This window comes from Strix uralensis, chromosome 25 (assembly GCF_047716275.1).
Source record: "Strix uralensis isolate ZFMK-TIS-50842 chromosome 25, bStrUra1, whole genome shotgun sequence".
NCBI lineage: Eukaryota > Metazoa > Chordata > Aves > Strigiformes > Strigidae > Strix > Strix uralensis.
Genome location: NC_133996.1, coordinates 3,448,340 through 3,472,685, shown reverse-complemented (window position 1 = coordinate 3,472,685; position 24,346 = coordinate 3,448,340). Strand labels below are relative to the sequence as shown.

General features: G+C 48.0%; 2 protein-coding genes across 5 annotated transcripts in view; both read right to left on the bottom strand.

Moving 5' to 3' along the window:
* Positions 1-3,559, bottom strand: part of LOC141954668 (lethal(3)malignant brain tumor-like protein 3) — a 51,974-nt gene extending 48,415 nt beyond the window's left edge. The window contains exon 1 of one of the 3 annotated variants that reach the window (XM_074894388.1): positions 3,475-3,559. The gene's annotated coding sequence lies outside the window, so the exon portion shown is untranslated. The remainder of the gene's footprint in view (positions 1-3,474) is intronic. The other 2 variants (XM_074894394.1, XM_074894391.1) reach the window with 2 other exon arrangements.
* A 7,368-nt stretch (positions 3,560-10,927) lies between these two features.
* On the bottom strand, positions 10,928-23,574 carry SRSF4 (serine and arginine rich splicing factor 4). 2 transcript variants are annotated; one of them, XM_074894293.1, is made up of 6 exons: positions 23,442-23,574; positions 16,402-16,544; positions 15,417-15,529; positions 13,444-13,658; positions 12,544-12,627; positions 10,928-12,367 (listed from the first exon to the last, which is right to left on the bottom strand). In XM_074894293.1, exons 1-6 carry the CDS (start codon positions 23,546-23,548, stop codon positions 11,584-11,586), a joined length of 1,446 nt encoding a protein of 481 aa, XP_074750394.1. In that variant the 5' UTR covers positions 23,549-23,574; the 3' UTR covers positions 10,928-11,583. The 2 variants fall into 2 exon arrangements, with proteins under 2 accessions (XP_074750394.1, XP_074750395.1); XM_074894294.1 differs by lacking the exons at positions 16,402-16,544; positions 23,442-23,574 and adding an exon at positions 15,848-16,042.
* Between the last annotated feature and the right edge of the window lie 772 nt (positions 23,575-24,346).

Genomic DNA, 24,346 nt, shown 5'->3' with positions numbered 1-24,346 from the left:
TAGGTCACCCTGTAAATTCACTGCAGCTGTTTTTTCCCTGCTCCAGCATTCTCACCACCCACATTCCAGCTTCTGTGGACACCATAAAGTAGCATCGTGGAGAGAAAATACAAGCAAGCAGTCAAAAAAAACCAAACAACCACCCATCTATGTGCAAAGAGGTGTCAGAAGTGCAACCAAACAACAACCCAACTATGTGCAAAGAAGGGTCACACAAAGAGGTGGAGCAGCAGGAATGCAAGAAGAGCTGCCACATACTATTTGAAAAGCCATTCTGATGCAGGTCGGAAGACAGCACACTCCTGTGAGCCTTCCAAAACTCCCGTCTCCACTAACCCCACCACAAAGAGACAGACGAGCCACAGGACTTCTAACAGTGGTGACTATTTCCGTGCTTGGGACCATCTGATGTGCCAACGGGACCTCAACCGTGCTCCCAGGCAAACAGCAACAAACAAGGAAGCTTTGATCTGCCTCACACCAGCCGAGAATGAGCTCTGCTGCTGCCTGCGCTCAGGTTACTTGCTTAAATCACGTATTTTGTTTGGTTTAAAAGCTACAGCATAAATAGGGTCATCAAAACAAATCCTGTGTGGTTCATGAATACAGCTTCTACCTCTGCTTAGATATACCATGCTTTTATCCCATCATTTAGCTGGATTCAATCAGAAATTTAAAAGAAACCAAAACAACAGGACATGAGCCAAAGATGCTAAACCTAATAATAAAACATCCATTCCTTGGAGGTAAAGTATTTTGCCAATAAGTTGAACTATCCTCTGGAAAGTAATCTGCCAAATTTAGCAAAGCACATCTGCAGACATACCTCACCTGTGGAGCACAGTTAGTGCTACTAATTAGGAAGGACGGGGTTTGGTCGGATCTCTGTTTGCTTCGACTGCTAATTGATTCCACGTGTCAGAGCTTTCAGCTGCCAGCCTTCATTAACAAGTAAACATTTGGTCATCTTTCCCCCCAGCCTCTGATCTAATTTTTCAACCCACTGTGCTACTTTCTTCCCTCTCCTCTATCTCAAGACAAGACGCTGCTGGAGGGCTGGAGAAAAGGCTGAAAGAGATTAAAAATTATAAACTACGGGAGAGAAGGAATGGTGTTTGGGGAAGAAGAACTGACATTGCAACTCGGGAACCACCTTGTTATTCCACAGAAAGACTGTAAAGATCAAGAGTAACTGCTGCTGTGGTTCAGTCTGGTTTTGACACAGTTTAACTATGCTTTCCCGATATTCAAATTGTGCAATTCTGATAATGGGACTCAAGTCTCCAAAACCCTTTCCTGCGCAGAGGTGAGGCATGGACTGGCACTGGAAGGCTGAACAGACGACACTCCACACCTTCATCCTGCCACCACCCTGGGACAATCTGGTCTCATTACCCATCTCCCAGTGTCAGGCTTGCAGCCCGCTGCACTCCTCACCTCTCAAAAAATACCAGAGCTCATACAGAAGAGGACAGGGGGGCTATACTGAGGCTTTACCCTCAGATTCATATCTGCCCCGCCAATGGAATATATCATCATACCTAGAAGTGTTTAGATTAAAAGCTTTACATGAAGATGGAAGTAAGATAAGGGACAGCCAGACCTTCTCTTGCAGACACAACTTCAAGCCAACCATTATAAAGTAAAATTGCAGATGCTGTTTTAAATAAATTCTAGATGTTTTTACTAATCAGTGAAAAGACCCATGTTCCTGCTACTGCCTTAACATTTCAGTGAATAAAGAACTGGTGGTAAAAAGTGCAGACAAACAGCATGGCTGAGGCAAAGAAAACACACCCTTGGGCCATGAGAACTCAGTTGGTCAGGAATCGTCTGCAGAGCACATCTGTTTGTGACCACTCACCCTACAGCAACTTACTTATTATGGCAATAAAAACCACAAAGGCAAGATAAATTAACTCCGTCCAAGAAAAATGGAACTGGCCCTGCACAATCTGCCCAGGAGTTGTACCCAGTTGTACTCGGCAGCTCAAATTCAGGCTCCATTTCCACCTCTGTACTCACGATGAATTACAATTTATTTCACACGCATTCAGCCTTAATGGGATTATTTGCAATGTAAGGTGCAATCAATTTTAGGCCAAAACTAGAGCTCAGAGGCCAAAAATGTCCTCTGTTTTAATTGCATCTGTAATTACTTTATATGACTACAATCCAGCAAATTACCCTGGGGACTCTTACTAATTATTATTACATACCTTACACTGCCAAGTAGAAATACTCACCGAGGAAAAAGACTGTCCCCACCCTCAAAAATATATAAACTAAATAGATAGGACAAGGAAGAGAGGGGAAGCAAAACACTGATGATAACGAAACCACATCAGACTGTTAATTGCTGCACGGTAAGAAGAGTCTGCAGCATCAAGTACCCATTTTCCCTCCTTTTACTTCTGTTTTATTATATAAGACATGAACCAGAGAGGTCTTATGCAATTTGGCAGAAAAGATCAGAGCTCTTTATCCCTTAATCCCAATTACAGACCAATGTGCGTATGTTTTTGTTTCTTTTTTAAACTCATCTGGGTGATATTTGAATAAATTAGAGTAAATGTTTTCGTATTAAAAATCTAATCCATTTCCTTGCGGCACCAAGCATCACTAAAACTGTCCTAATCCCCTTCTTCTGAACACCAAACATCATTAGGATTGTCCCATACCAATCTTTACCCGGAGCACTGATCAAGTACTTCTGAAGTATTATATTCATCCCCCTATTTATCTGGCACTGGCCTTCCCTCTGCTCATAAAATTTTGATATCATTAGTTCTAGTCTTTGAATTTGATGTCAGAAAGTTTGATTTTTTTTTTTTTTCCCCTCATGTAACAATCTCTATTTTCAAACTTCAGTCTTTCTGGTCTGGGGTAAGTCTCCATGATCTCCTTCTATTGCAGTGTATTTATTATTTTTTAGTATTTCCGAGTTTTCACACTCCCAAGAAGTTCCCTCCAGAGCAAGGCTGGATAACCCTGATTTTCTCAACCACCTCTTGTGGACCCATTAGAAATGGGGAAAAAAAACCACCCAGAAACCGTACTTATTTTATGATTTTGCTTTGTAGCCTGTGAACAACTTAAACTCGTCTTCTGAACGCGTCTTTAGCTGAGCTTTATAGTGGACTTTCCCCTTTTCAGTGGTTTAAAATACACTTTCCCCTCCCAACCGGGAGCTTTACGCTGAGGGGAACCCTGAGGGGTTTCCTCAGCACCCTGCGGGGAGGAGACCCCCAGAGAGGGGCCCGTCCCCGCCGGGGGTCGAGCTGTGAGGGGACGCGGGGCTGCCCCTCACCCCAGAGGCGCCATTTCCCCTCACAGACCCCGGGGCCGAGACGGGCCGGGCCGCTCCGTCACGGCGAAGCGAAGCGGCCCGGCCCGGCCCCGCCGCCCCCCGCCACAAGATGGCGGCCGGCGGCTTCCCGCGCTCCCGCCGTGTCCCCCGCCGCCCCCACTCACCCCGGCCCGGCCGCCCGGTGCCTCTCTCGCGTACCGGGTCTTTTTCTCTTTAACTCCGGCAACAATTAGTGCCCCGGCGGTCCCGCGGGAGGGCGGGGCGCATGCGCGGCGGTCCCGCTCCGCTCCGCGCCGGCCCCGGCCCCGTCCCCGGCTGAGGCGGCGCTGGGGGCAGGGCGGGACGGGGAACTGGGATGGGGATGGGGACTGGAAGGCGCTGGGACGGGGATGAACTGGGACGGGGCTGGCGCTGGGATGGGGATGAACTGGGACAGGGAGGCACTGGGATCACTGGGACGGGCACTGGAACGAGGCTGACGCTGGGACAGGCAGGCACTGGGGTGGGGGTGAACTGGGGCAGGGCTGGCACTGGGACAGAGACACTGGGACAGATGGGGATGAACTGGGATGGAGCTGGCACGGGGAGAGGAAGTCACTGGGACGGGGAATCACAGATGGCGATGAACTGGGACGGAGCTGGTGCTGGGACAGGGAGTCACTGGGATGGGGATGAACTGGGGCAGGGCTGGCACTTGGGATGGGGAGGCACTGGGACAGGGCTGGCACTGGGATGGGGATGAACTGGGACGGAGCTGGCACTGGGAGAGGGAGGCACTGGGATGGGGATGAACTGGGGCAGGGCTGGCACTTGGGATGGGGAGGCACTGGGACAGGGCTGGCACTGGGATGGGGATGAACTGGGACGGGGAGTCACTGGGGGGGGTGAACTGGGACGGGGAGTCACTGGGGGGGGGGGTGAACTGGGACGGGGAGACACTGGGATGGAGATGAACTGCGACGGAGCTGGCACTGGGAGAGGGAGTCACTGGGATGGGGATGAACTGCGACGGAGCTGGCTCTTGGATGGGAAGGCACAGGGACAGGGCTGGTACTGGGATGGGGATGAACTGGGACGGAGCTGGCACTGGGAGAGGGAGGCACTGGGATGGGGATGAACTGGGGCAGGGCTGGCACTTGGGATGGGGAGGCACTGGGACAGGGCTGGCACTGGGATGGGGATGAACTGGGATGGAGCTGGCACTGGGATGGGGATGAACTGGGACTGGGCCACTGGCAGGCATGGGTCCGTGGGGCACTGGGAGCGGTGCAGGCGTGGGTCCCTGAGCACAGCCCCATGCCCGGTGCTGGTCTCCGTGAGCCGCTTGGACGAAGCTGGGCACGTCCGTGGGGCATTAAAGCTCATTGAGGGAGATTTGGGAAATGGAGATGGAATCGCTATTACCGCCGGCACCCAGCGGCTCGTGACCGCGACGGACCACTGCACCGCGCTGCCTCCCTCGCTGATGGATTCGTATGAAATATTTTCCCCTCTTCTCTGCATTTGTTAAACTTGTTTTTCTTCTCATCTGAGAATGTTATTTTCCTTTGTATTTGAATTTTGAAACAATAAAAGAACTGGTGGTAGGTTTTTTTAATGAGGCTTTGGGGTTTTTTTTTGCCATAGTAAGTGCGGAAGGAGCACGAGCGGGCCCCAAGCTGTGACAACTTAAATGGAATGGGATTTCAGGAAAATAATAAATGAGATTTGAAATGGCTCATTTGAAATAGACATCATAATATTCTTCATCCTTTGAGTGGAGCACATAAAATACCCGTCTTTAAAATTAGTCAGAAAACAAATACATTTTTCGCCTCATCTGCATCAGCAAGTTCCCGTTACAAGCCTAATTCTGCAGATGCTCGTGGCCGGTGTTTAAGCACGTGCCAGATGCAGGTTTACTTGCTAGATCCAGGGGATGGTGAGGAGCCGAAAGAGTTATAAATAACTATACATATTTATTTAGACTCATATTTTGGTTTTAGTTGCATGAATTTAAGTTTTGTTGAGAGATCCCTGTTTTGAGCTTCTCACCCTTTTATCCCCCTGCTTTGACCGATTGTTTCAGGACGGAGCCCGCCCTGTGCCTGCCACACAAATTTATCCTTTCCCTCCTCAGAGCTCGTGTACAGGTTGCATTTCCCGTGAGACGTGTCTCCCCACCCTAAATCAGATTTTAGGACTCTCTTTCAGTGCATCTGGGTAGATACCTCCATCCTGAAGGTGTCTTCTCTATTGTATTTAGTTATTCAAACGGAAGTATTGCTTGGAAATATTGCAGTACTATTGCAGACTGATTCTTCCTCTCTGGCCATGCAATATTATTATTATTTATTATTCTTATTACCATTATTGCACTGGCGTCACAACTGCTGTCAGTTAAGTCCCTGCAGTTTCACGAGCCCGTTGTGCAGCACCGTGATTGCAGCAGCTCCAGGCTGGGATACACTTAAGTACCAGCACCAGTGAGCCACATGAGCTGAAGGTTTTGACGCAAAACCTGCACTTTGATGCAAAATTAGTGGGGGAGACTCACTCAGTGACGTTCAGACACCGTGAGACAGAAATGAACATTAAATTATACAGCAGGGACCCGGCTGAGGCACGTGCCCATCACTGCCCGTGGCAGCACCGGCGGCAGGTGACCGCCGGGCACAGCGACCCACACTGCTGCAGAGACCTGGTGGGATTGCTGCCCTGCCGTGGGGGACACTTAGGATGCTTCAGCCTAATTATTGGTAATAAGATGCCCCAGAATGTCCTTACTGTGGAAATTCCTGCTCTGACACCCCAGGCCACGCATCTGGTGCCAAAAGGTACCTGGGTTGAAAACCGTAGCGCCTGCCGGGGAGGATGAGCACGCTCACGGGGTGGTCACCCTTCCCTAGGTCTTTCACTGCACTGGGTAGTAAAACATCGCAGCGCTCCTGCAAAGGGTTGGTGGGGAAGTGGTGACACCCATCACCCAAGAGCAGGCAGATGCCCGTCACCCTGAGAGCAGACAGACCCAAGTCAATATTTCCATCCTACAGGTAGGGAAACTGAGGCACGCTCTGTGCAGGCAGTGGGCTGAGGCTTCACATCACCCCTGCCCCTCCAAGGCACCTGGGATTGTGCAGCAAAAGGAGAATATGACATGGGAATGTCTGTGTTAGTATTTTTTTCTACTTTCCAGACATGTCTCAAATAGTCTCCCTTTTCTCTTGGACAAAACATCGAGCACGGGTGGAATGAGGAAAGAAAAAAGAAAGAGACTCCCAACATGCTCACTGCTGGTGCTGTCCTGCCAGATGTCACCTCCCAAAGCTGCCAAATTCAGGTAAGAATTTCACATAATGCACCCAAAATGCTCGGGAATGAGGCATCTCTCACCTGGATTACAGCAGGCTGTTTTCTGCCATGGGGGACAGCTCTGCATGAACTGTGGCATCCCCCAAGCTGGGGGTGGTGGGAATAAAGATTTTTGATGTTTGGTGCTGCTGTTTTGCTGTTTTAAAACGCTGATTGCTGGGGATTCAGGGACAATGAGTGGATGGGCCACCCCCTGGGCTGGAGACCTCATGGTACTTGAGGGCTTTGTAGCCCAAAGCAGCTCTCTTGGGGCAGGGAAGGGGCAAACGTGCTGGTGGGTTGGTGACGGAGGGGTGTGCTCTCAGGATGAGACTTGGAGCATCCTGGATATTGGAGCATCTCAGCTGTCAGCAGCCTGCAGGGATATTTTTGGGGAGTCTCAGTCCTGGGAAAGCAGCAGAGATGCTGGGATCACAGCCAAGATGGGGACACAGGGACCAAGAGAGGCTCGAGGACCCCCAGGCCAGCCCACAGAGCCCACCAGCACCCGCAGGCAGAGAGGCTGAAGGCAACAACCATCATCATCTCAGCCTCCAGCTGGGGCCATGGGGCTGTGATGGGGGCCACAGCTGTTTGCTTGGAGGAGCCCATTCCCACACAGCCCCTGGCCAGCTCAGGGCACAAGGAGGCTGTGGGGAATCCCCAGGGACTTGGCAACTGGAGTCACCCACCCGTCAGAGGCAGGCGGTGGAGAAAATAGTGCCTTTTGTTTTCTTAATACAAACTTCTATATCTTCTGTAATCAGTGGCAGCAACCCCTTTTCTGTGCTAAATCCTGCTTTAAAGCTCACGTTGCTAAAGGCTGCCTTCGCTGCCTGCCTTAGCGACAGGAGAAGCCCCAGCTGAGAGGGAGCAGGCAAGGGAGTTGGGGTTGGCTTAGCTCAGCACATTTTGGGACAGCTGTAGCCTCCCTGTCACATCCACCCCACGGGAGCATCATCAGGTCCCCTCAGAGCAGGACACATGGGGACACAGCCCCAACTGAGCCGCTTGCTGGTCCTGCTGCCACCCCTGGGACCTTCCTGCAGGAAGGCACTGGGGTATTCGATGCCCAAGGAAGGGCCAGAGCCCAAAGCTTGGGTGAGGGTTTAATTTTTCACCTTCCTGATGGTTGCAGCTGATGAAATCTCCTCTTCAGGAGGATGATCTCCCCGCGTTGCTCCTACCACATCCTTTCTGAGCCAGTGCCCAGCACAAACTGTAGCTGCATCAGGTGCGTGTGGTGGCACAGCCAGGTTCCTGGCTTTGTTTGTAACTTCACGTGAGCAGTCAGAGATGTGGCAGCCTCAATCCAGCCAAAAAAAGGACTCAGCAGGCTGAGCAAGCAGCTTGCCCTGGGGATGGGGGTAAGGCTGCTGCTGGGCTCACTCCATCACTGCAGCCTCTGCTTAGATCTGGGCCCATTTAGGGGTAAACCGAAGCGCATGAGGGTGCAGACCCAAATGTAGCAAGTGCTTAAGCACAGTATTTGTGTCAAGCATGAGAAGAGTCTCAGGTGTTCACTGGGGTTACTCGTGTTGAGGACAAATCCAGCTGGATCACAGCCTCGGAGCAAGGCTTGGTTGAGGTAGTGGGAGCCTGAAGTGCAGTTTAGCAACCCTGGGCTTTGCAGAAGACCCTGTCTCTGGTAGGTGACCAAATTCTTACTAAAATCCAGAAATTAAAATTCTTACTGAAATTCTAGTTCTTTCAAATAGGTGCTCTAGGTGCATCTGTAAATACTTCAGTGATTTTGTGAAGAGCTGCCCCCATAAGGATAAGCCCAAGGCTCCCCCTGATACAGCAGCAGAGACTTGGGCAAACAGGCACTGATCTCAGGCTGCCCAGCTCTTAAATGTTTGGGTTTGGGGTTTTTTTTAATTAAAACTTGTTTTTTCTACCCCTCAATAATTTGCTTGCAACAATCAATCACCTGCTTTGAAAATGGCAGGACCGAAAGCAGAAAACTCACAACAATTATATAAAAAAAACCCACACTAATGCTCTATTCACACACAGAAACCTCCCCGCAGGGTGAGCGCTGGCTCCGGACCTTGGGCATCACCCAAGGTGCTCACACACACAACCTCGAAGGATTTTTGTCTTTCCCATTGCAGGGAACGTCCCTTACTGCGCACAATGAAAATTTACACCTCAGCCAGAAGTTTTCCATGTACCTCCATCTCCAAAGGCCTGTCTTCAGGTATTTAAGGAAGAAATATTTCTCCCAAAAGGCTCACTAAAACCACGCTCACTTCATTAGGAGCAGCCTTGGCAGCCAGACAGCAAAAGCCAGAGTCACTTTTTAAAGTTTTAGCCTAGACTTTATATCATTTGCAGATTTTCTTGAAGGTATTTTCAGCTAATTATACCCTATTAGCAAACATCTTGGCTAGCCTGGTTTGTTTCTGTACTAAGATTAAGCAGCAAAAGGGATTAGAAATGTTATTATGAGATCCTAAGATGTTAAAGCACTAAATACATATAGCTGAAAAAGGCTTTTCCTTCTAAAGAAATTAAATATCACTTCTGCAGAGCTTTCTCATGCTGCTGTAGTAATACGACATTTGATAAGTCTGAGCCACTCACCAAGCCCTGACCCCTCTTAAACTCTATGGAAATATTTTGTGTTGAAAGCAACTCTTATGCTCTATCGCCCTTTCATCTTTTTAATACAGCAGTACAAGTTTCAAATGATCAAATTATACAGAATTACTTGCACCTATGAAGTTAACATCTAGCTGCGAGAACTGCTGTCATAAGTATTGTTAGCAGTTTGAAATTTGCTAAAGAAAAGTTTTTGATAAAGCTGTAACTAACCTTTTTTTTTTTTTCCCCCAGACCAAGTAAGAACTCACAAAGTACATTTTGCCTTTTATTTTTTGGGACATTGCTGGAAGGCAGAACAGGGTGCTGCGGACATCAGTTCTTCATTCAAAGCCACCTGTGCAATAGAAGAGCTTGTGGAAAGTTCAGTTTGAGCAGTTTGCTAATGGCCCGAGTCTAAAATTGGGATATTACTCAGGAACATCTACATCACTCCTGCTGGAAGCTGCCCTCCTTCCTCCCCACGTCCGCAGGGATGCTGGGGACACGCCGTAGAGCAGCTCCCCCCACTCTGTTTCCAAGCCCAGAGCTCCTCAGAAGCACATCCTGCACCTTTTTTCTTTTATAAAGGTTCCCCCAAGCATAGTTTTTTTGTTAGGAGGAAAAACTGGGAAATATGCTGAGAAGAGGCAAGCTGAGGCTCCAGCCTCAACTCCAAATTGCTCTGGGTGTAGCGAGAGAAGCTGGCCTGGGAAAGCGAGTGCTAGGGAAGTGCAGTCAGATGGCAGAGCCTGTCTGGGCACTGTAAATTCAGAGCAGAGGGGGTTTCTGTACAGCAGCTCCCTTCCAGAAAAGGGCCATACACGAACTGAACCTCCAATCCGTGACTGGAAATCCCCAAGCTACAATTTCCCCCCGCGTTTTTTGAGGCCATTAAGACAAATACTGGCTGCTGCACAGTGCCCAGAGCAAAGGCTCGTTCATGCTGTTGAAGTCTGTAACATCCTCATCCCACCCAGGTCAGACTAACACCATCCTATTTAGAAAGTCCTGGTTCATGACTGAAACCCCAAACTCACCATCAGGGATCACAAAATCAAAGAACCACCAGAAGTAAACAGCTGGGACGGCTCCGCATTCCCCTGCTGAGCGGCTAGACTAGAAATACCCCTACAAAGGCCTTGTGCTTCGTTCCCCTTCATTTCCCAAAGGTACTGTAAGAAAGGCCAGCAGCGTGAAAGGGGAAACAACTGAACTGATGATCTACAAAATAAAGCAAAGAGCAGGAAAGCAGCTTTCACGCCAGCCACGCTTACCTCTAGCATCAGCTGTACGATGCGTAAAATGTTGTGGGACAAACAATTATTTCAGCTGACTTGAGTGAGTTAAGTGGATGAAAAATTTTCTTCCCTGAATTACGGAAGCTGAAGCTCACTGCATTTCATTTATACAGACAGTGGAGAACAGGCTTGTCACATTCATTATTGCTTCTGGTTCGTTTTTCTGTATTATTCTCCTTATTGCAACGTTAAAGCTCCAAACAACACCCTAAGTGTTTCTAGAGAAATGAGCTATTTTAACTGGATTCTATTGGAGTGTCATGACTATGTTTAATATTAAGTGGCTTTCAAAACCGAGAACCCATTCTCTGTGAGTAACTCTTCTGCCAATTCAAGCTTACACCGACCGATATAAAACACTGACAATCACAACACGACTTCATGTAACCACCACCAAATGTCATCAAGCAAAAATAGTCTTTATTCAAATTTCATGGAAACAGGAATCACTGTACTTTGCAAGACAGGGAAAAATAAAATAAAAAAATTTAATATAAAACAAGGATATTGTCACAATACCAGAATATGGAACTATACTTCTTTTCCCTATGGATTACTGCAAGTACCTATGTTTATTTTTCCTTTTGACTGTGCTATTCACAACTTTGTAAGTCCAAAAAATATGAAACAGAAGTAGTATGAAACTTAAGACTTAGCACTTCCACTAAATGGCATACATCAAAGGGCATCAATTCAAGGGCAAAGACTGTTGAAGCCGTCATACCTACCTATCAGTCATCACTGCAATCTCATAAACCCACCAAGGTGCAGTGCTCGTTCTCTGCAAGGCTCTTGCTGGAAAACAGGGCAGTTTTGGGGCTCTGGGAAGAGTTATATTTAAAGAGAACCTTTCTATAGGATAGAAAATGAGCTGAACAGCCTTGCACCAGAGAACATTGCAGGGAGGGAGCACTGCAGTTAACAATGACAGACATACCATCAGCGTTGTTAAAAATATACAGCATCGACATGTTTTCTACTTCAATCACTTGCGCTACAACTACTAAACATGTACAAAAGATTTTTCCGACCGTTCCAAGCGTGGTTGCAGCAAGGTTAGGATCTGGAGCGAGACCTTGACCGCGATCGGGAGTGTGACCTAGAGGCAGACCTAGATCTAGACTTGGACCGGGACCTAGGCTTTGAGACAGATTTAGACCTGGAACGAGAATCTGATTTGACATTTGGTTTTGACTTGGAAATCGACCTAGACCTGGAGCGAGACACCCGACGTGCAGCTGCATCCTCACCCTCACCTTTGGCCTCCTTTTTGTCAGAATCTGATTTTAGATGCTCCTTTTCTTTGGAGGCTGACCTGGACCGCTCGTGGCTGTCCTTCCTTTTCTTCTTGCTACTTGGTTTGCTGTCTCGCTTGCTGCGCCTCTTGCTTTTCTCACTCTTGCTGCGGCTCCTGCTTCTGCTCCTGCTGTCATCCCTGCTTCTCTTCCTACTTTTCCTTTTATCCTTACTGTGGCTCCTGCTCCTACTCTCATCCCTGCTCTTGCTCCTGCTTCTAGCCTTGCTAATGCTCTTCTCCCTGTCTTTGCTTCTACTCTTCTCCTTGCTCCTACTCCTCATGCTCTCCCTCGCCTCTCCCCTGTCCTTACTCCCACTCCTGCTCCTACTCTTTTCCTTGCTGCGGCTCCTGCTCTTTGCTTTCTCATCACTGTTATGGAGAGTGCCCTCAGATTTATCTTTACTTTTGTTTCGGGATTTCTCTGCACTCCTGCTGCGGCTCCTACTTTTATCCTCTTTACTTGGAGTCCTGCTTTTCTCTTTTTGGCCTCTGCTACGGCTCTTGCTTCGACTACGGCTCTTGCTTCTGGAACGGGACACAGACCTGGAAGTGCAAAGGCAACAGACAGCTCCACTTTAGTGCGGCCTGGATTGGACGAGCACTTAGTGTGCGTAATACAGCGGGGAAAAGAAAAAACAAACAGTGTTCCTACTGCAAATTTAAGAGGATGCTTCTCATTTAAGCGGGTAGCCCCCACTTCTTCCAACACAAAGACATACCTGGATCTTGATCTACTCTTGGAGCGACTACTACTGGCACTGCGGCTCCTGCTCTTATGAGAATGTCTGCTTCGAGAGCGAGACCTGGAACAAAACCAAGCAGCTTAACATTAGCACATGCCTACGGAGAGCTTGTGATTCCCTGGTCCCCTGTGGGTAAAACTCCATTTAAAGCACCTTTCAAGCAACTGAACGGTAAGAGCATTACGCAATACAGTTACAAACTTAAAGATCCCTTCTCCCCACTGCTCGTCCCCTGCTGCCATGTCTGGAAGCGACCAGGGTTCTAAATCTGGAAGAAAAATATGCAACCTTATTTAGGATAAGGAAGCGAGAATCACCTTCCCAATCAAGTCAGAGTTTGAATACAGTGAGACACTAGGATAAAGCTTTAACTGCAGGCTTTGGTTTCATAAGCAAGCTGCTCTACGAACAGTAGAAGTTTGAGTCTTCTTGCAACACCAAGTTCTACCCCAGAATGGAAAAGGGAAAATACTTGGGTGTTGCGTGCTGAAGCTGTTCTCTCAATCATACAAGATCGAGGGGTTTCCAAGCGGAGACAGAACTGTTAGTCCTGGTGCTTCTAGCAGAACACAGTGTTCAGAGCCAAAGTGCTAAAAGCACCTTCTGTTTCACTCTGTATCCACAGCTCCACCTGCCACCCAGCCCCTCCCGCAAGACGGCGAGGCCCAGCACGCTGCCAGGCGTTGCGCCCGGGGATACACACCCTCACCAAGGAGGACACCTCTGAGCAGAGCCCTCATTTCCCTTGGTTACTTGCAGGTAACTAATACATTCTCCAAAACTAGATTTACTGTGAACACTGAACCCTTCCAAGGTGTTTTGGAACCTGCTGTATGTTCACGTAATCAGCCTGAGCTACATTATAAAGAGACGTACCTCGAATGGCTTCGGCTTCTGGAGTAAGAGCGGCGCCGTCTCGATCCAGGTCTGTCTTCCACTAATCTAATCTTTCTGCCATTTACTTCTGTCCCGTCCAGCTTTTCAAGGGCTCTTTTCATGTCAGAATAGGATTTGAACTCAATCACACCTTCATTTTTCCTTCCTTTGTGTGCATCTGCATATGTCACTTCCCCTGCCTGACGCATATAATCCTAGAGGAAGAGGACAGAATAGCCATTGCCTCAAATCCAGAGTCAGGCTTCCAGGCTCACCCTGTTCATTTCTGCAACGACGCTCACTTAGCCTCTTCTATTCACACGGATGTCAGCAAGGGGTTTAACAAACAGCATTTGTAGTGCTAACACCAAGGTTTCTGAGCAAGCCAAATAACACACTGTGCTTTCACAGAGTTTGTGTCTTAGAGCCAAGGTGGCGTTGATAGTTTTGAGCCAAACGATAATTTAAGGTCTCCCATCTTGAGGCTAATATCAAATATGCTCTGGGCTATGAATTTCAAATTACAAAAGTGATTAAAGAAAGAAAATGCTTGCTCTCTAAATCACGTTTTCAAAGGTAACCTGGGAAAGGTGATAAAGGTTGAATATGAAGAGGCAAGAAGACAAGCAGACTTCCCTTCATCCCTTCTTCCCTTCATCTCCACCTAGGTAACATATCTCATTCTGCAGGAAAAACACCCCCACACAAGTAAAAGCTCAATTTATTCTCCCACTTCATGCTTCCTGGCTTCTCTGTTTCAATTACTAAATCCCTCTGTTTATCAGGGAGGGCCACTCTGCCCTGCTTTGGGCAAGCAGTCAGACAGGGCCGCTGTGGACTTCGGCTGCAATGGAAACGGGGCACAGAACTCCAGTTCACTCTGGTTTCAACCCAGCTACTCCCGTCTCCCAAGCTCCCATTTCACTGAAATGAAAGCTATTCAAAAAAAGCAATGCATCCAGTAGAGGGTTAATCATGCCATGCTCTACTTACAATTTTTAATACCAGAAGCAAAGACAAGCTATTGATGGGTGAAGCATTAACAGCAAAAGACATTTGAAGAATCTCAGTACGTACCTGAACTAGTGTTACATATTCAATTACAGACCAGTTTCTACTACATCAAAGTTTGTTTAGAACAAATTTTACACATCCTTAAAAGAGAACCATAAAAGAAAGTGTTCCTGTAAGAACAAGTGTTTTTAACCATTGCTGCTAAGTTTGACAAGGAAACACTTTTTGCACCTACTATAGAAATTCTGCTCCTTGTCCTGCCCCCCTCAATCCACGATGCCGATAATCGTGAGTCAACACTTCACCTCCAGCAGACTCAGAGGTACTGTGGGCTACACAGTGTTACCCAACACTTCCACTGCTGAGAATCATGTTCCATCCTTTGAACTTAAGAAAATACTAGCTTTGGGCAGAGGTTTTGCATGATTGCTCATTCTGGAAGCATCCTTTCCCTGAAACTCTCTTTAAAACAGCTTTACATGGAAATTCTTAACGGGGACTGTGTAAGAATGATGCTATCTCTTCCAAATAGCTCTAGCATCTTACAAGTTGATGAGTAAAATACAAAGTGACAAGGGCAAAGTCCTCCATCTCTAGTGAATCCTACCACTGGCGTGATTGAAGTCTGTTTTGTCAGGGCTTAAAGATAAAACACACCTGTACGTGATGTTGGTTTGTGTTAAGGAAGAAAGTTATCCTCCCACTGTCCAGTGACACCAAGTCTGCAGGTGCAACTCCCAACATGGCATTAATGATTTCATATATGCAAATACACTTCCATACTGACAACGCACGTATTACTTCCAAAATCTACTTGTGTGCATATGAGCACGCAGACTTATTAACAAGTTGGAGTCAAGAACACAGGTGTATACCAGTTCTCCTCGTTGAAACGGAAGCTAATTTTTTTACCCTTTGTGCTCTTTAATAGAGAGAGGGTAAAGAAAGGGGCCCCATACCTTAAGATCTTGCCAACTGCAGCGGCTTGACAAATTTTCCACAATCAATCTGTATTCTGTACGGGTAGGAGGACCGTACTTATCTCTTCCGCTTCTTCTATAACCATATCCACCTTTAGGAGGTGACAAGCAGACAGCAGTACTTCAGCTAGGGAAATGGAGCGCTCGCTCTACATCCCCGACGAAAACTGTTCTGCCCCGTATGTTCGCAAACACATTAAGAATTCACCCACCCGCTAGTCTCGCTCAATCCCCCTTGTATAAAATGTTACAAAGATTCAAAGCATTAAAAAAATTTACTACAAGCACATCATTAAAACAACGCACATAATTATAATTGTGCTACGATTAACATGCAATTAAATTTAAGTTATTTTTAAAACAGTTTGAAAGAAGAAACCAAATTAAGCCAGTTTACTAATGTTACTTACATTGCTTAAAGGCTTTCTGAATATCTGACATGAATAAAGCTTTTCAGGCACCTATTTCAGATTAATCTCATCTGTCTCTAACCCTTGGGATCCTCACCACCCGGGTCTAATAGGAAAAGGTTGCGGTCGTCACATGGCTTCCTTTTTTGGTCAGCCAAGGGCCACAAAGGTCAAAGAGCCACTCATGGAAAGGTAACCCAAGGTCAGCAAATGGAACGGGCAGTCATCTTAGCCTCAAAGGACTCTTTTAATTAAAACATTGAGGTCTTTGTTAAATCTATGTTAAACATCACATTGCAAATAAACCATTCAAATAGTTAAACGAAATGATAATAATAAAAATGGTACAAGAAATTCTGTTTATTAATTTATCAATTAAAATAGTTTAATACAACAAACAAGTTAATAAATATTCAGATCAAGTTACATTTACAGTTACAGAACACTATTCACAACTTCATAGAATTTTCTTTTAAAATTACTTTTTTTAAAAAATGAGCAAAAAATGTTTTATTTAAAATAAGTCACGGATACAAATGCATATTAGTGCTTACTGCGTCCAGAACCGTAACTGCTGTCACGACGTGGGCCTCTGGCATGCTCAACGATCACTCTCTCCCCACAAAGATCTTTACCATTTAGCTCATAAACAGCATCGTCTGCATCTCGCAGATCATCAAACTCAACAAAGCCGTACCTAGAGAGAGGAGGGAGAAAAAGAATCACTCGGAAAGAACTGAACCCGAGGTACCTGTGCTCAAAACCAACCCGCATCCCACAGCGGGTTTCTGCAGAGCCCCGAGAACGTGCCCCTCCGCATGCTGTCCTTCAGCTGGGCATCGCTTGCGTGATGGCTACCGAAAGGTTCAGGGCCACTAAATATGGTGCTATGCTGCTTTATTCAATAAATTTGCTCAACGGCAGTGAGGCTGAAATAGCATCTGACAGATATTACAGTATATATCTTCCACGGATTAGGATTTATCCTGATTTTTGAAGAGTGCTGGGTTCATTCCTGGTTCTATTACGAAGCTATCTTAACTCCTACACGTCAAATGGAAATACTCGTTCATCTCTGCAAACACAAGCGGTCTGTACACCCTGCATGAAAGGTCCAACAAGAAAGAAAATATAAAGACAGGTCAGGAAAAGGGATTTTGTTTTAATCAGACTCATTTTACCCTTGACTGCGGACAGTACTGATGGTTTGGGTGAGAAAAGCAACGTGCTCATGCAACAGGAGAGATCTTCCACCTACTGAGATACTTGCAGATTACCACATACTGCTGAGGGAGTGTTTTATGCCCACTCTATTTCCGATAACCTAGCATCCTGGAGAGCATGGCGAGTCCAGACCTTGTTAAGGGACATAAAATCCAGCAACAGTAATGAGGAACAAGTGCTCTCGGCAAAAGAAGAGTGCCCCTGCAGCCAAGGGGCCTTGCAAGGGCAGCACGGGCTGCAGGTCCAGAGAAGAACAAAGTTTAGTGTTTGAAAAACTCTGCTGCACTAGCCTTGCTCAAGACTTGGAAGTCATGGGCAGATCAAGCTCAAAAGGAAGGATACATATTGAAAAAAATATATAATGCTTAATTTCAACATTCAAATGAACATTTTGGCATCAGTTTCCTATTACCAAAAATGCACACAACACAGAAAAGCTTGCAGACCACTGCTTGCCTGAAGTTAAAGCCAGCGTTTTCAGTTTAATCTTCAGAGGTGCTACAGGCATCAGTGCCAACGTCAGGCTGCTGCAAGTGCCTAATTCCTGTTGGCTAGAGATCCCAGAAGACCGAGCGTAGGGTTTTTAAATAATTTCTTACAGCTGGTGCTCAGGGACAAGCTGGTGACTTGCTTATGATTGCAAAGCAAATGCACTGAAGCAAAACTCAAGTCTGCTAATTTCTAACTTGACAAGAGTTAAACACCTGTTTAAAACCAATACTGTGGAGATGTCCGTTATCCCAACGGGTCAGGAGAAGAGGCCAAAAAGCACCAGAGTGCTGTTTATTGGGAGTTCAGAGTCTACATGCAGTTGAAATCCCTTCTCCTTCAGTTACTGGATCCAGGCTCCAGAGTCGCCCAGGCAATAGCTGCGGATGCTGCAGCCCCGTGCACAACCGGGAGAACTCTCCGGCTGCTATAGGCAAACACATAATCCTAAACTTGGGTCTTTGCAAGCCACAGGGGGAAATTTTTGTGAGTGCTGGTGTTTTAAATAATCCAGAAGAACAAAGCCCTGATACAAAACCGCTGGCCTCCCCTTTCAGATCACTCCATTTTTAAGCTTTCTCACTACCTCCCCCAACCATGGCGCTACCAGCTTTGCTGTGTAATGGTACCTGTATTCATGAAATACTTCAGAATGACTTCAAACACCACAAATAAGGTGGCTGCTTTTTGCATGCAAGTGCTGTAGTTTCAAGGAAGAAACAAGCACGATTGATTTATAACAATTACAGTCATTATAAAACCATTCAAACTGTAACTTTCTTCCCTTCAATTCCAAAAATAGACCAAGCGAGTGCAAACGTTTAAATGAGATCTCACCCTAAAAGCTGTTAGTTACAAGGTGAAGTGCCTCATACATGCCAGCACTTTCAAGACAATAAATACCCAGACATTTGAAGCTAGAATAATGGAGGAATATCTGAATTCAATCAGAGCACAGCACTGAACTTGTTCTTCCCAGAAGTGCAGCCAGAAAGAAGTTGCTTGAGGGGCACTCGGTCACCCGTATCGCCCACCAGACAAACCACAGCACCTCCGGCAGCGCCTCGCTGCCCAGCACCACTGGGCTGACACCAGTTCCTCTGCTTGGCCTCCCATGGGAATTTGCTCCCAAGATGGTCCTACATCAACAGGACTTTGTCTGGCCAAACCGTGATGGAAAGCATTAACGCTGGGCTCTTCTCTTTGCTCATTGCAAAAGGAAACGCTTCTCATTTACCCCATGCTGTTCGTCTTTTTCATCTGGGAATATGTAAAATGCAAGTAGCCCTTACAATAAGATATTACTCTGATGGAAAAGGAAAAAGCAAAAGTTGCAAGAAGAAACTTCTAATTTCTTTAAGACAAACAAGCAAGCTCATAGAACCTTGAGATTACTTGCATTTAAAGAATACTAAAAATCATACCTCGTATCACTCATAAATGAAAGTAATACTGATCCACCTCTTAAATATGTATAATATTGCACCATACGACCTAAAAACATGAATAAAAAAACCTTCAGAAGCACAGTTTTACACCACGGAAAGCCACAACTGCTGACACAGCCTTAACTACAGCAATCTGAACCTGCTGTGATGACAGCACTGCAAGTAAATCTTCTTTTAAATTCTACTATCACTACTTCATATGTGGCATAAAACTACTTACTAAAAATGTCAATGCAGTTTACTTCAGTGAATGTGAAGCTACACCATTTTCTGTTCATGTATCAAAAAAGGAAAAAGCTACAGGAGTATGTCCTTATCCCAAGCAATTCCAATAGACTAAGCCTCCTAAAAGGTTTCTTTTTGGTTTGTAAATCCAAAGTGAAAAGTGCAATTTTCTAAAATTGCTTAATACCTGAAATAAAAGGCAGACCCTCATTCTTCTCCTCCCTTCAGCTGCTCCCCCCCCTGCGTCGCTTTTGAAGCCCACTGGATCCTCCCAGCTGGCTCTGCAGCCCCTCTCCACACCAGCCCACCAGCACAAAGTCTGCCTCTGTGACATTCCCCACGAGCCAATTTTATCCCACTACTCATCAACAGCTGGTGCTGGAGCCCAAAAGCACAGGTCCTCTGCACCAAGAAGGACCTCAAAGCTGCTCTCCCTGCCCGTTGCCAACACAGGCCAGAAATCCATGAAGTTTAGGTGGGTGGCAATCCGGCTGAGCTTGACCTGCGGCTGCAGGGTCGATTCAGCAGCTGCTTTGCAGGTTCCCAACAAAGAGGGACCTGCAACTCTCGCCCCGCTCTCCTCTCAACAAATCGATAGTTTGGCAGCTCATTGAATTTCATATTATGCAATTGCTTCGTACGGACAGATGCTCTCAAAACGAGCTCACGGCACCTCCACCGTTCCTCCCGCGTCTCTGGCTGAGTGAGGTTGGGGCAAGCAGGCATCGACACGAGCAGCCGCAGAGGAGGAAACGTATGAAAAACGGATTCCTGGCTTCAGCTTTGTTCGGAATAAAGAATACAACGCTTCCAGCCCTAAAAAACTCTCCTGCACATCAACGTGTAGACGGCTCGCTCGCGATCCACTCGGGCTGCTCGCCCCGCAGCCAGGCAGGGCCGCAGGCAGCACTCTGCTGCCAGCCCTCCTGCGCCGAGGAACAGCCAGGAGCGGGGCGTTAGCGAGGAAAAGCATCTTCAGGCCGCTTGAAACAAAACACACATAAATGAGTCGCTGAAGTTACAACCTCAAAAAATATTTGAATTTCAATACTTGACTAAAACGTAAGATTTGGTAGTGATTCTTTTAAGTTTCGGCACTAATGACAAACGTTGCTGAGAATCTCTGGTCTTCTCGCACAATTGAACACCTTAAAGCAAAAAGAAATTAAACCCTCACCTTATTCACCCTAACATTAGCAAAGAAAAAAAAAAAAATCTGCAAATCCACTGGAATTAAAAAACAACTCATTAGCAGGTCACCTTACCATTATCTAGGTATACTGGGTATCATTATGCTGTCACACCAACTTGACTTGTTTTTAGTACCAACTGCTCTAATTAAAGTTACTGGGCATTAAATGTTTTGGTGGGGATGGTGCAGGGATATCAAATCACTTCTCTCCGAGCAACAAATAGAGACTTTGAACCTAGCTAGATGGAAGAACTGAAGTTTGAAGCTTTTAGTTTTGACCTGTGTTCCTCAGTCTGTTGGAGAAGTTACATCCCTCTGTCTTGCAAATATTTTACAAGGATGAAGCTGTGAATTCTGGGAAGCTGGTCGGGGTGATGCAGGACAGGTAAATACACAGGTAGAACTATTTTTGAAGATAGATTGCAGATTAGTTTCCTCATCAATGAAAAGCTTGCAGCTCTTAAGTTATTACAGCTAGCTTTTAGCATGCTTTCAGAAGATAAAAAAAGCAGGCTGAAAAGTCCAATTTTCTGGTCACTTAATACAGACACTACTGCCATGCATAGCTCTGGTTGTCAATGCAGTTCTGAGTAGGAAAACATAATATGAAAGCTATGAGCATACAATTAGAAATGGCAACTCCTACAGAAACCGGATTTTTATTTTCCCATCCTTCTTTCAGGTAAACATTGCTTTAGGCCTTTGAGTTGCAAGCTTAAATTACAATTAGCAGCAAGCGAGACCCAGCTAAGCTTTTAGGACTCCACTGTATCACATTGCAGTTTCATCCTCTTGCTCAAGCATTTCAGCTTAACCGCTAAAACACCGAACAGCTAATCTCCTGCCAGCTGAGCGTGGAAGATAGCCCACAAGTTTCCAGAAGAAACTGAAAGAATCTCTCAAGTCAAACACTGTGTGGTAATTTTTAATCATTGGCTAAGCACTACTAAAAATAAGTTGTGGAGAAAGGATCACGGGTGAACAAAGCAAACCGCAGAGGACCCCGGCAAAAGTGCAGCGTGAGGCTCTCCCAAGGAAAGAGACACAGAACCTGAGAGCTCGAGTAAATTTTCTGTCAAACCAGAATTTAACTACAAACCAGCAGTAGACTGTTGAAAGACCTTCAGAATATAAAACTAAAAAAAAAGGAATTAAATTGTTGAGTTAATCCCAGAAATACAGACTGAGCTCTATCTAACCCACGACCAAAGCAATCTGCTACAGAAGCAGCAAACAGCAAGGTGAATGACAACTCAATTACATTATCTGAAGTTTCCTGTAGTCCTTCCATTATCTGCAACTTTTGAACTCTGTCTCCCCCAAGTGAAGTTACGAAAATGACTTTAGCTCTGGAATAAAGTGTTTGCACCTGAATTTTAGGTACAAGCAGGCTGTGCCCTCCTCCCCTCTGTACCTGTTACTGTTCATACTTCAGATGCCACAAGCTGAGGCTGCTCAAGCACACCTGTAAGTCAGCTCCCTCACCCACACCACCTCCCCACAGACGATTTCTAAATGCCGAGCTGGGATTGTAGGGCTGGTCCTTGGTAGTTATTTTTCAATAAAAGGAAGATGACAAGTCTGTTAGCCATATCAGCCACGTAACTTGGCGGTTCTACATCTGCTAAGAAAAAGTCGAGGGGGTTTTTTCCAGCATCTGTCTACAAAACAGAAATATTTGATCTGGAGGCTTTAAACAGCAACTGGAAAAGTGCCCCCCCAACACTTTCAAGGCTACACAGCGGGACTGGAAAACAGAGCGCTCAGATATCTCAGTTATGGGCAATCTTCAAAACCACCTGAAGCTGCGTTGGTTAAAACACTGACACATGCACACTTGTTTGTTTTAACAACGGATTTTATTCATCTTATAAACCTGTTATATGTCCTCCTACCAGTACAACCAGCGTTAATGAGCCTTTTCTTTTAATACGCTCAAGACCAACTTTTACAAGAAATTCCTCTCCTCCACTTCTAAAGTGAAATTAGTAACTGTGTCTCCTGGCTAATAATAATAAAATCCATATTCCACTCAGCCTTCCTAAGCAAGACTTCAAGTTGGGTTTCTTGTAAAAAGTAAAGGCGCCAACACTCGCGGGGCTTTAAGTGTTGGGGAAAAAAAAACCACACCAAAAATAGTAATTTGTTTTCTCTTGAAAAATCCACACTTGAATGTCTTGGGCAAGTCCTGGTGGAGCAGGATCCAAACCCTCCAGAGGCAGGAAGGGGTCAGTTGCTGGAACAGCACACAGGTAAGAGCACACACCGTACGCCCGGGCTTCAGCGGGGCTTTGGGGGGGCAGGACACCCCACCGGCTGATGCCACTGCCCCTCCCACCCCGGGGGTCCCAGAACAGACTCTGCTGCTGCAACGGTGCCTGCAAAGAGGGGGGGGGGACACACACACACTCTGCCCCCCCCCCCCCCAAAGGGTGGGGTTTTTTTGGAGGGCAGGTGGTGTCCCAGGGCACAGCCTGGCTCACCCTTGGGTGCTCATCCTGGGGGCACTGGGCAACCTGTGACACCTCCTCCGCCCCCTGCCCCCCAATAACTGAAACAGGAACTCCCATAGAGGCCCAGGCGTTCTGGCCCCCCCCGTTACCATGGGAACCCAGGCGTCCTCCAACCCCCCCCCCCCGGGGACCCAGGGGTCCTGCCCCCCCCCCCCCCCGTTGTCATAGGAACCCAGGCGTCCTACCACCCCCCCACCCCGGGGGACCCAGGCGTCCTGCCCCCCCTTTGCCACAGAGGCCCAAGAGTCCTGCCCCCCCCCCCCCCCCCCTCCCCCCGTTGCCATGGGAACCCAGGCGTCCTCCCCCCATCGCCACAGGGACCCAGGGGCCCTGCCCTCCCCCAAAGGCCTTCAGGTGCCCGGCGGGGACCCAGGCGTCCTGCTCGCCCCCCCTCCCCGGGGGACCCGGCCGTCCCGCCCGCCCCTCACGGCCGCCGCCCGGGGCCGGGCCGGGCCGCGCTCCGCCGACGGGCGGCAGGAGGGGCCGGGCCGGGCCGCGCTCACCCGTTCTTGAGATCCACCTCCAGGATCTTGCCGTAGCCCTTGAAGAACCGCTCCACGTCCCGCTCCCGCGCCTGGTAGCTGAGGCGGCCGATGTAGACCCGCGGCATCGCGCCCGGCAGGGCCGGGGGGGGGGGGAAAGGGGAGGGGGGGGGGCGGCCCGCGGGGGCGGGGCTGCACCGGCGGCGGAGCGCGCGCGCCGAGGGCGGGGCGAGACGGCGGCGTAACGTCACGACGCCGCGCAGGGAGAGGCCGGGGAGCGAGACGGGGTCATACGTCATACGGAAAGCCACGCCCCCCCCGGACAGCCTCGCGGCTCTTAAAGGGGCCGCGCCGCTGTCGGGAGTCCACTGGGTGACAGCGGGTCGGTGGGCCCCGTCCTCCCCGTACCCGTGGCAGGGAGGGGGGGTCCCCCTGTCCCATATGGGGGGGTTGTACCGCTCCCCCGTACCCCATCTGCGGGGCACTAGTGGGCGCCCCCCATGTGTCAGGAGGCTTGTGGGGTCCCCACTCGCCTGATGAAGAGGCCATGAGCTGGGTCCCCCCTCCCCATACACGGGGTCTGCCTTCCCGGGGGTCGGGGCTCTGGTGGGGGTCCCCCTTCCCCATGTGCACGGCAGTGGTGGGAGTTCTCCTTCCCGTGGGTCAGGGGACTCGTGGGGTCCCCCTTCCCCACATGCCAGGCACTGGTGGGGGTCCCCCATGTGCCAAGGTACTTACGGGGTCCCCTCTACGTCAGGGGCTGGCGGGCTGCCCTCTTCCTAAACTGCCAGACACTGATGGGCTCCTCGTCCCCCAACGGCAGGCAGGGATGGGGGTCCCCACACCCAGGGGCGCTCAGGAGTCCCCCACGGCGTCCCCCCTCCCTGGGGACACCCCCCATCCCTGGCCACGCTCAGCCATTCCTC

Bases quoted from the DNA above. Each gene is read 5' to 3' on its own strand.
- SRSF4 (XM_074894293.1), bottom strand. From the start codon at position 23,548: ATGCCGCGGGTCTACATCGGCCGCCTCAGCTACCAGGCGCGGGAGCGG. The intron at 16,545-23,441 runs GTGAGCGCGGCC...TCCTCTCTCTAG, and splicing joins GAGGTGGATCTCAAGAACGG to GTACGGCTTTGTTGAGTTTG. The intron at 12,628-13,443 runs GTACGTCTCTTT...GTTTTGTTCCAG, and splicing joins AGAAGCCGAAGCCATTCGAG to GTCTCGCTCTCGAAGCAGAC.